This window comes from Colossoma macropomum, unplaced genomic scaffold (genome assembly GCF_904425465.1).
Source record: "Colossoma macropomum unplaced genomic scaffold, Colossoma_macropomum, whole genome shotgun sequence".
In the NCBI taxonomy this organism is placed as follows: Eukaryota; Metazoa; Chordata; class Actinopteri; order Characiformes; family Serrasalmidae; genus Colossoma; species Colossoma macropomum.
The window spans coordinates 299325-310000 of NW_023496024.1; the positions used below are offsets into that span (position 1 = coordinate 299325).

The 10676-nt window shown below is 42.5% G+C and overlaps 1 protein-coding gene across 1 annotated transcript in view; it reads right to left on the bottom strand.

Annotated features, from left to right (window-relative positions):
* Positions 1–2514: 2514 nt before the first annotated feature.
* Positions 2515–10676, bottom strand: part of LOC118804044 (transmembrane channel-like protein 7) — a 35644-nt gene continuing 27482 nt past the window's right edge. The window contains exons 12-16 of the mRNA XM_036564651.1: positions 8651–8834; positions 7354–7484; positions 7015–7170; positions 6178–6256; positions 2515–3569 (exon numbers count right to left, since the gene is read on the bottom strand). Coding sequence (XP_036420544.1) covers positions 3399–3569; positions 6178–6256; positions 7015–7170; positions 7354–7484; positions 8651–8834 — 721 coding nt within the window. The 3' untranslated portion in view covers positions 2515–3398. The remainder of the gene's footprint in view (positions 3570–6177; positions 6257–7014; positions 7171–7353; positions 7485–8650; positions 8835–10676) is intronic.

Here is a 10676-nt window from a genome sequence, read left to right on the forward strand (position 1 = left end):
AGAGACGGGATGCAGGTGCAAGTCCTTGTCTTTTTTACTGAAAATCCACAAAGGTGACCAAATAATGCACTACTGAACAAATACTGAAACAGAAGAAAACCAAAGACAAAGGGACATAAAGAGAATGAGAGGTCACCAACACAGGGCCTGAGAGACCAAAACACCAGGCAAACACAAAGCACACAATCAAGGGTTTAAATACACACAGAACAGACCAGACACACCTTACGAGAGGGCAGAGCTACAGACAACAGACAGGTGAGACAGACAACAAGAAGGCAGAACCGGGGAGGAGACAAAGACCAAACAACAACAAAAGCACATGGAACAAGAGAACAAAGGCTGAAACAGAGACAGACGAGGACAGGGCCAGACAGGATGTTACAGCAGCTACTGTGTGATTTTCTGACATGGTTTGCACAGTTACTTCAGCTGGGCCCACCGGCCTGATTGGCTTCGAGGACCTGACTGACGCCACATCGCACCAACTGCTCGGCTGCTTGGGTGACGCTGCTCTGCAGCTATGAGGCTGCCTGGACTGGTGCTGTTCAACGGCAGGAAAATGCTGCCCCTGCATGACTAAGAACATGTTTGGCCTTGGAGTTGTGGAGTGATAAAGAGGTTTGTTTGGTGTCTGTGCAGCCAGCGTGTGATGAAGACTTTGGGCCTCGTTCTCCAGTCTCTTCCTAAGTCTGTTCTTAAGTGTGTTCCTGATAAAGATCCTAAGAGAACGTCCCCGTCAGATTCATGACATGTTCTTAAAGCGCAGAACTGTTCTCACCTCTGTGCTCTTGAGTTGACTTACCTCAGAACAAATCCCACATAGAGAACACTGGAGAATCAGAGTCAGAGTCTAAACTGCGTCGGTGGGTTTAAGTAGGAATTTCTTCTTAAGAGCGGTTGGAGAACGAGGCCCAGTACTCGGCCCTTGCGATCGCTGTCGTCCATTTGCGGTGAAAGCACCGCTGCCGATCCTCCGACTCTAGTAGGAACAAATATCTAGGAACCAAAAAAAGAGCGTACTGTTTCACAGTACTCGGTTCTCTTTGGGAATACAGTTAAACTTCACTCAACTGCGTTGCGTCACCAACGTTCGCGCTGCCTCCTGGCGCAGGAACATCTCCAGCTCTCGCTGAAAATGAAGGAATTTGGGCCGTTTTGTAGCGTCGCATTGCTCCCAGTGTGAACGCAGGGTAAAGAAGGTGAGGGCTGCATGTTCTAGCTCAGTGTTCCTCAGTCCTGGAGGCTCAATAATGGGCTGTTAAGGAGCTGATCAGTTGGATCAGGTGTGTTCAGAGGAGCAGTGGGCCTCCAGATTGCGAGGGCATCAGAGCGACTCTTGTAATCTTCGAGACCCTAAGATGGTTTGCTGGGAGAAAAGGACCAAAGCTGAATGTCAATGCTGGAAAAGGCTGAGCACTTCTCACCGTAGACGCCTCAAAGCCGTAATCACCTACCAACTTGTTCAAGGGTTCTTTAGTAGAGACAGTGGTTCTGCATAGAACCATGAACACCTCTACAACCATTTGTATGCATAAATGGTTCTGTGCATGGTGAGATTGTTCCTCAGAGTGAAAATGATTCAATATAGTACCAAAAAGTGTTCTTCTGTTGTTACAAGCTTGATATCGTAACAACAGCAGAACCCTTTTTGGTGCTATATAGAACCATATACATCACGCTCTCCATCCATCTGAAGAACCACTTCATGATGCAAATAACCATTTAAGCATGCAAACGGTTCTTGGAGTGTTCAAGGTTCTGTACAGGAGCACTGTCTGTATTTAAGAACCCTTAAAGAGCCTTTTTTAACAGTGTACTCTATGTGGCTGTTTCTTTCTTGTGCAGTTTGAGGTACCGTTTGAGCGAGATGGACTGGATAAAGTGCTTCCCGCAGTGCGAGCACTCGTGCAGCCATAGTGACTTGGCGCAGGACAGAACCTTCCCGCAGTCTGAGCGGGTCGCCAGCACCTCGGACCTCGGCCAGCCTGGTTGTGCGACGGCACTTCAGCGACTTCTCGAACCTGAACCTGCGCCCACACTGCTTGCACAATTGCGGCCACTCTTCACCGGCGTGCGACGTCAGATGTGTTTTGAGCACCACACCCCAGGCAAAGGCTACCTACCTTGTACTCCCACTAACTGGCCACTTTATTAGAAACACCCACCTTGTACTCCCACTAACTGGCCGCTTTATTAGAAACACCTACCTTGTACTCCCACTAACTGGCCGCTTTATTAGAAACACCCACCTTGTACTCCCACTTACTGGCCACTTTATTAGAAACACCTACCTTGTACTCCCACTAATTGGCCGCTTTATTAGAAACACCCACCTTTTACTCCCACTAACTGGCCACTTTATTAGAAACACCTACCTTGTACTCCCACTAACTGGCCACTTTATTAGAAACCCTGTAACCGCATCATTAACATAATCAGTATTACAGTATCTTCAGGTTCTGAACTGCTCCCTAATTCACTGTGATCTGTGAAAAAGCACACGTGTAAAAGTGTTAGTGAAACGTTTTTATTGTCACACCCATAAATGGTCCCCTTATAGAGTTGAACAGTTTACACAGCATTAAAAAGGCACACAGGATGTAAAACAGTAACAGTACAGGGCTGCAGTGTCTCTGTGGTAGTGAAGCGTTTAGTGTAGGTGAAGATTATCCAGTGTGTTTCGCACTGACGGTCCGGTGACCACAGTGCCTGTATGGTATACATGCGCTTTAGGTTTATTCAGGAGTTGTTATGACGACAGGTAGATCACAGGTAAGGTGCAGGTAACAGTGCGGCGCACGAACAGTACATCATTAAAAAGCCAGTTTAGTGTAGAAAATCCCTCCAGTTTACCCCAAATATAGTCGCTCAGCCAAGACAAGCTTGCTTCTGTAGTTTTAGCGCTGAGGCTATGAGGCTAATGTAGCTAACATGTCCTGGAAGCCCCTTCTAGCATTAATACTCAAGATCACTCAACACGGTTTGAGGCCTTTATGGTGAGTCAGACCTGCAGTTAGCACCATGCTAATTGGTGTACATAAGCTTCCATTGCTTGTTAGCTACATTAGCCTCGTAGCTCCAGCACTGGAACTACAGAGGTAAAGTGCGGACACCAAAGACGAGTAAAGAGGACACTCTGACTCCTCGCTTTAACTCTGGACGCAGCTGTAGAGTCTCTTTACAGGTCCTGATCCCGGGAAAGATACAGAAAATACTGTCCATCCAATACAAAGGCAGCTTTCAACAAGTTAATCAATCAGAGGAAAGCTCCTCATGGGCCTGACCAATGAGAAGAGAGGCCCTCATACGTTTGACCAATGAGAAGGAAGCTCATCATGAACTCAGCCAAAGAGAAGAGCACAAATCTTGAATTGAGCCAATCAGAAGAGAGCTCCTCATGCCTGGGTCTCATACTGGATCAGAGGTCTGACCACGTAGACCCCAGAGGTGCTGGACTTCTGGTTGCCACGGTAACCGAGCCCAGAACGTGAGCGTGAGGAGTGAGCAGAGAGATTCGCCTGAGCCTGACACAACTTCTGTATCAAGAACCTCTTATCACGACCCTCCTACAGAGAGAGAGAGAGAGAGAGAGAGGGAGAGAGAGAGAGAGGGAGAGAGAGAGGGAGAGAGGGAGAGAGAGAGAGGGGGAGAGAGGGAGAGAGGGAGAGAGAGAGAGAGGGAGATACAGAAAGAGAGAGAGAGATACAGAGAGAGTAGTAATGATGTCAGAACTAAACTAATTAATAAAGTACACTCATTAAAATACATCATGTGTATTAATGTGCTAATTATTATACCATTGACCATTTTTAATTAGACATTGAAGAATGAAAGTGAACCACAGTGAATATGCAGGTGAAAGTGAATAGTTATGTTTGGGTATGAGTGATGGTGACTGATTGTGTAAAAGTTATGGTAAATGTATGAATGATGGTGACAGTGAGTGATAGTGAAAGTATGAGAGTGCAATCATAAATAACTGAGTGAGGGTGAACAACTGAGAGTAATAGTGAAAGACAGAGAGTGATAGTAAATAGATGTGAGAGTGACAGTAAATGATTGTAAGTGAGAGTGAACGACTGAGTGATACTGAATGTACTGTATGAGGATCAAAGTAAACGAATATCAGGATGAAGAGTGAATAAGAGGGTGATAGTGAATGACGATGGGAGTGATGGTGAATGTCTGTATGAGAGTGATAGTGAATGACGATGGGAGTGATGGTGAATGTCTGTATGAGAGTGATAGTGAATGACGATGGGAGTGATGGTGAATGTCTGTATGAGAGTGATAGTAAATGTCTGTATGAGAGTGATGGTGAATGTCTGTATGAGAGTGATAGTAAATGTCTGTATGAGAGTGATGGTGAATGTCTGTATGAGAGTGATGGTGAATGTCTGTATGGGAGTGATGGTGAATGTCTGTATGAGAGTGATAGTGAATGTCTGTATGAGAGTGATGGTGAATGTCTGTATGAGAGTGATAGTGAATGTCTGTATGAGAGTGATGGTGAATGTATGAGAGTGATAGTGAATGTCTGTATGAGAGTGATAGTGAATGTCTGTATGAGAGTGATGGTGAATGTCTGTATGAGAGTGATAGTAAATGTCTTTATGAGAGTGATGGTGAATGTCTCTATGAGAGTGATGGTGAATGTCTCTATGAGAGTGATGGTGAATCTGTATGAGAGTGATAGTAAATGTCTGTATGAGAGTGATGGTGAATCTGTATGAGAGTGATAGTGAATGTCTGTATGAGAGTGATAGTAAATATCTGTATGAGAGTGATGGTAAATGTCTCTATGAGAGTGATAGAGAATGTATTAGAGTAATAGTGAATGACTGTATGAGAGTGATAGTGAATATATTAGAGTGACAGTGAATGACCATGAGAGTGATAGTGAATGTATTAGAGTGACAGTGAATGACTGTATGAGAGTGATAGTGAATGTATTAGAGTGATAGTGAATGACTGTATGAGAGTGATAGTGAATGTATTAGAGTGACAGTGAATGACTGTATGAGAGTGATAGTGAATGCATGACAGTGATAGTAAATGTATTAGAGTGATAGTGAATGTCTGTACGAGAGTGATAGTGAATGGCTATATTTGAGTGATAGTGAATGTCTGTATGAGGGTGGTAGTGAATGTCTGTATGAGAGTGATGGTGAACATCTGTATGAGGGTGAAAGTGAATGTCCGTATAAGAATGATAGTGATAGTAAATGTATTAGAGTTACAGTGAATGTCTGTATGAGGGTGACAGTGAATGGCTATATGAGTGTAATAGTGAATGTCTGTATGAGGGCGATAGTGAATGGCTATATGAGTGTAATAGTGAATGTCTGTATGAGGGTGATAGTGAATGTCTGTATGAGGGTGATAGTGAATGTCTGTATAAGAATGATAGTGAATGTCTTTATACGAGTGATAATGAACGACTGTATGAGGGTGATAGTGAATGTATTAGAGTGATAGTGAATTACTGTATGAGTGTGACAGTGAATGTATGAGGGTGATAGTGAATGTATGAGGGTGATAGTGAATGACTGTATGAGAGTGATAGTGAATGACTGTATGAGAGTGACAGTGAATGTATGAGAGTGATAGTGAATGTATGAGTGATAGTGAATGACTGTATGAGAGTGATAGTGAATGTATGAGAGTGATAGTGAATGACTGTATGAGTGATAGTGAATGACTATGAGAGTGATAGTGAATGTATGAGAGTGACAGTGAATGACTATATGAGAGTGATAGTAAATGTATGAGGGTGATAGTGAATGTATTATGGTGATAGTGAATGACTGTATGAGAGTGATAGTGAATGTATGAGAGTGATAGTGAATGACTGTATGAGAGTGATAGTGAATGTATGAGACTGATTGTGAATGACTGTATGAGAGTGATAGTGAATGACTGTATGAGAGTGATAGTGAATGACTATATGAGAGTGATAGTAAATGTATGAGAGTGATAGTGAATGACTATATGAGAGTGATAGTGAATGACTATATGAGAGTGATAGTGAATGTATGAGAGTGATAGTGAATGACTATGAAAGTGATAGTGAATGACTATATGAGAGTGATAGTGAATGTATGAGACTGATTGTGAATGAATGTCTGAGAGTGATGGTGAGTGATCGTATTAGAGTGAGTGTAGGGTCCTCACCATAGCGAGCTGCTCCCTTAGCTGATTGATCACACGCTTATGAGCTCCAGCTAACGCTATTACATAGAACATCGCCAGGCTGCAACACACAAAAACATGACATTACACTAACATTCTTCACACAAGCATGCACTAGGCCTTGCACGACTACTCATCTTTAGCTGTCAACTGACTAGTCTTTCGAAATGTAGCTGACTAGTCTTCATTACTACTACAGTGAAAACCTAGAGCGTCATCTAAGACTGTACCGGTTAGCTGTAGCGCTAGAGCATTAGCTCATCTGATGAGGCAGTTCCTCATCTGTTACTCATCCAAGTAAGAGGCAGCCTCCGTGACTCATACAACACTGTACCTATTAGCTGTAGTGTTAGCGTAGCGTGTAAGCTCATATGAGAAGCCAGCCTCTGTTACGCATCCTAAACAAAAACCTGAAAGTTTCTCTCAGCTCTCAGTTTTAACCCCTACTAGGGCTGAAAGATTTAAGAGAGTTCAATTTACAAAAACCTGTCTGTAGATGAGTTAGACCAATCAGAGGCAACCAAACCTCCACGTATTGTGACATCACAACCATGACTAACAGGCTGTCTGACGCACTACACTCAGGGGTCAATCCTCAAGCTAGAAAAAGGTGGATGGTCTTCTACGCTAAAAACAGGCCTGGACCTTGATTTATGAAAAATAACTGCAATTTAAATTACAGTCTCAATATCAGTCGCAGTTATTAAACCTTAAATTATTCCCCAAATCATTCAACCCTGACCTTCAGTACCATCATCTAAATAGTAAACCTACAGAAATATGCTAATTTTCCCTCGTGTAGTAGAAACTAACTCTCACCAGGTGATGACGAAGAAGGACACGGCGAAGGCCTCAGAGGACAGCGCGTACAGGAAGGTCATCAGCCCCTGGGGCAGCTCGGATACCGTCCGCGGGACCACCTCCCAGGACGTGGTGAAGTTTACAAACGGGCCGCAGGCTCTGGAGCTGTGGATTCTAGAACAGACACACTCGATCACTTCAGAGCCGACATGGAGACTGTTACAGACGGGCACACGCTAACGCTAACGCTAACCTGCTTAACGCAGATGTTTATGATGTTAATGTTAACAGAAGAGACTGATGGCTGCAGTTATAACTGTTTTATTACTGCTGTAAGTGTAGCGATGTTGGACTCACTGTGCGACGCTGACTATAACAGGCACTGCGGCTAACGCTAATCCGATTAGCAGCACAGCCAGGAAGAAGAAGGTGGAGCTGCTGGCTCGAAACGGCCGAGACGCAGGACGGCAGTTATTCACCAGGGTCACCTGTGTTATAACACCGTTATTACAACACTCGCATTTATAACACTGTCAGCATTACAACACCCACATTATAAAATCTGCATCATAACACCATAATTACAACACACATTTATAACATCAGCATTATAACACCCTTTATAATATCACTTACAGTACAACACTGTTATTACAACACTCACATTTATAACATCATCGCCTTTACAACACTCATGTTATAACATCTGCATTATAACACCATTATTACAACACTCACATGTATAACTTCATTAGCATTATAACACATCACCTGCATTATATCACCTTTGCTAAACAGGCCATCTGCACCATAACATCTTTATTACTAAGTAATCCTAACAATGCTGGGTTATAACACATTTATTAACAGGCAGACTAAGAAACACAGAGTTATAACAGTTTTATGAACAGATATAAGAAAAACCTCTGGGTTGTAAAACTTTTATGAACACACTAAATCACATCCTTATTCACAGGCAGGCTAATAAAGCCTTTATGAATAGTAAACTAATGAACACTTAGTTATAACATCTTTATGAACAGGTACACTTAGCAACACAAAATTGCACCCCTATTAATGAACACTTAATTAATGAACACCTTTATGTACAGGTAAACTAAAGAACACAGTTATAACACTTTTATGAACAGGTAGACTAAAGAGCACTGCGTTATAATATCTTTATAAACATATACGTTTACCATCAATGACTTTGATCAATATTCCTTTTATATAAACGGTGTAATGACTTTATGAACAAGACTACGTTGTTATATTTTTATGCACAGGTAGACTGATAAATGTTATAAATGTTTAATGAACAAGTAAATTAAAGTATACTGAGTTATAACACCTTTATTAAAAGGTAAACTAAAGAACACTGAGTTATAACTCCCAGGTAAAGATAATGATAATGCTAACGTAGTGGAAACTGACAGCTGAATTAAGAATGTAATGTATATTGTAAAATAACACATGTACTAAGAATGTAATATAAATGTGTTATAACTGCATTATAAGATATAAATGAAACCAGTATTTCATTATGTGTCAGGTTAGCTGATGATGTGCCCTGAACCTCATTCACTAATTATGACCAGTACGACACAGTGCACCGTACCTGAACTCTAACAGGGACTTTAACGGTTCTGACCTTTTTGATGTAGAACACCAGGAAGTATTTGATGGTGTTGATGGCGGGCATCAGCGGGCAGTAGAACGTTCCGATCCAGCAGATCGTCTGGCCATAAACGATCTCCAGAACGTTCTGAGGGATGGCGAACTCCTGCTGACCCCACCACTTCACCAGGCCACAGTCACAGTGATTCACTAGGATCCTGTAAAAAGAATCGACTCAGTGATTCAGTAACTCCTGCTGACCCCACCACTTCACCACGCCACAGTCACAGTGATTCACTAGGATCCTGTAAAAAGAATCGACTCAGTGATTCAGTAACTCCTGCTAAAACCAATCACTTCACCAGGCCAGTCACAGTGATTCACTAGGATCCTGTAAAAAGAATCGACTCAGTGATTCATTAACTCCTGCTAAACCAATCACTTCACCAGGCCAGTCACAGTGATTCACTAGGATCCTGTAAAAAGAATCGACTCAGTGATTCATTAACTCCTGCTAAAACCAATCACTTCACCAGGCCAGTCACAGTGATTCACTAGGATCCTGTAAAAAGAATCGACTCAGTGATTCATTAACTCCTGCTAAAACCAATCACTTCACCAGGCCAGTCACAGTGATTCACTAAGATCCTGTAAAAAGAATCGACTCAGTGATTCATTAACTCCTGCTAAAACCAATCACTTCACCAGGCCAGTCACAGTGATACACTAAGATCCTGAAAAAAGAACAGACTCAGTGATTCATTAACTCCTGCTGACCCCACCACTTCACCAGGCCATAGTCACAGTGATTCACTAGGATCCTGTAAAAAGAATCGACTCAGTGATTCATTAACTCCTGCTAAAACCAATCACTTCACCAGGCCAGTCACAGTGATTCACTAGAATCCTGCAAAAAGAATCGACTCAGTGACTGAGGGTACTCAGTAACTCCTGCTGACTTGACCACTTCAGCCACCGTCACACTGACTCACTATGATCCCAAAAGAATCGACTCAGTGATTCACTCACTCCAGCTTAGTCAACCACTTCTACAGGCCAGAGTCACAATGATTCATAATGACCCTAATAAAGTTAAGTCAGTGACTCATTAACTGAACCACTTCACCAGGCCAGTCAGTGATTCCCTATAATCCTGTAAAGAGAGTCGAATCTGTGATTCATTCACTTTTACTGACCATACCACTTCACCAGGTTAGTCTCACTGATTTAGTATGATCCTGCAAAAAGAGTCGACTCTATGATTCTTTAACAAAAAAAGAGTCAAATAAGAGTGATTCATTATGATTCTGAAAAAAGACATGATTCATTAAACCTGCTGAACTGACTAGTTCGCTTGACCATGGAAAGTGATTTTGTTTGATTCTGCAAAAAAGAGTCAACATGGTGATTTATTAACTCCTGCTTCACCTGGCCACAGTAACAATAACTCACTGTAATCATACAACAAGGGTCGACTCAGTGATTCACTAAACACATGGGCCTAATAACATACATTCACTATGATTCTTAAAAGATGGATCTGTTAAAAATTTGACTCAGTGACTCTTTAGCCCATTAAAGGTGCAGTGTGTTATATTTAGGGGGATCAGTTATCAGAGATGGACTATAGTAACAAAGCCATGTGTTCATTGGTGTTTAATCAGCTGTAACTACGAATCGTTGTGTTCTCGTTATCTTAGAATGAGCCCTTCATATCTACATAGGGAGCAACATGGGCCGCCATGTTTCTACAGTGGCCCAGAGCGGACAGACCAAACACTGCCTCTAGAGGGCACCTTTCACGCTTTTACGCTGAAGCAGCAGCTTGAATTTGGTGGTGCTGCAGCTCCGGCTGGAAGGCCAGTGAGGGAGGGTGAATCCTCACCGTCAAGAAGAGAAACACGAAGAAGCAAAACGAAATCAGAACAGATGATGACAGAAAACCTGACGGCCACCACAGGTTCTACTACACACTAGGAAAGGGAGTAGTGAGGGAGGGGGTTTTCATCTGGGTGCAGTCTGCAACCTCACCCACCACTAGGTGGAGCTAAATCTCACAC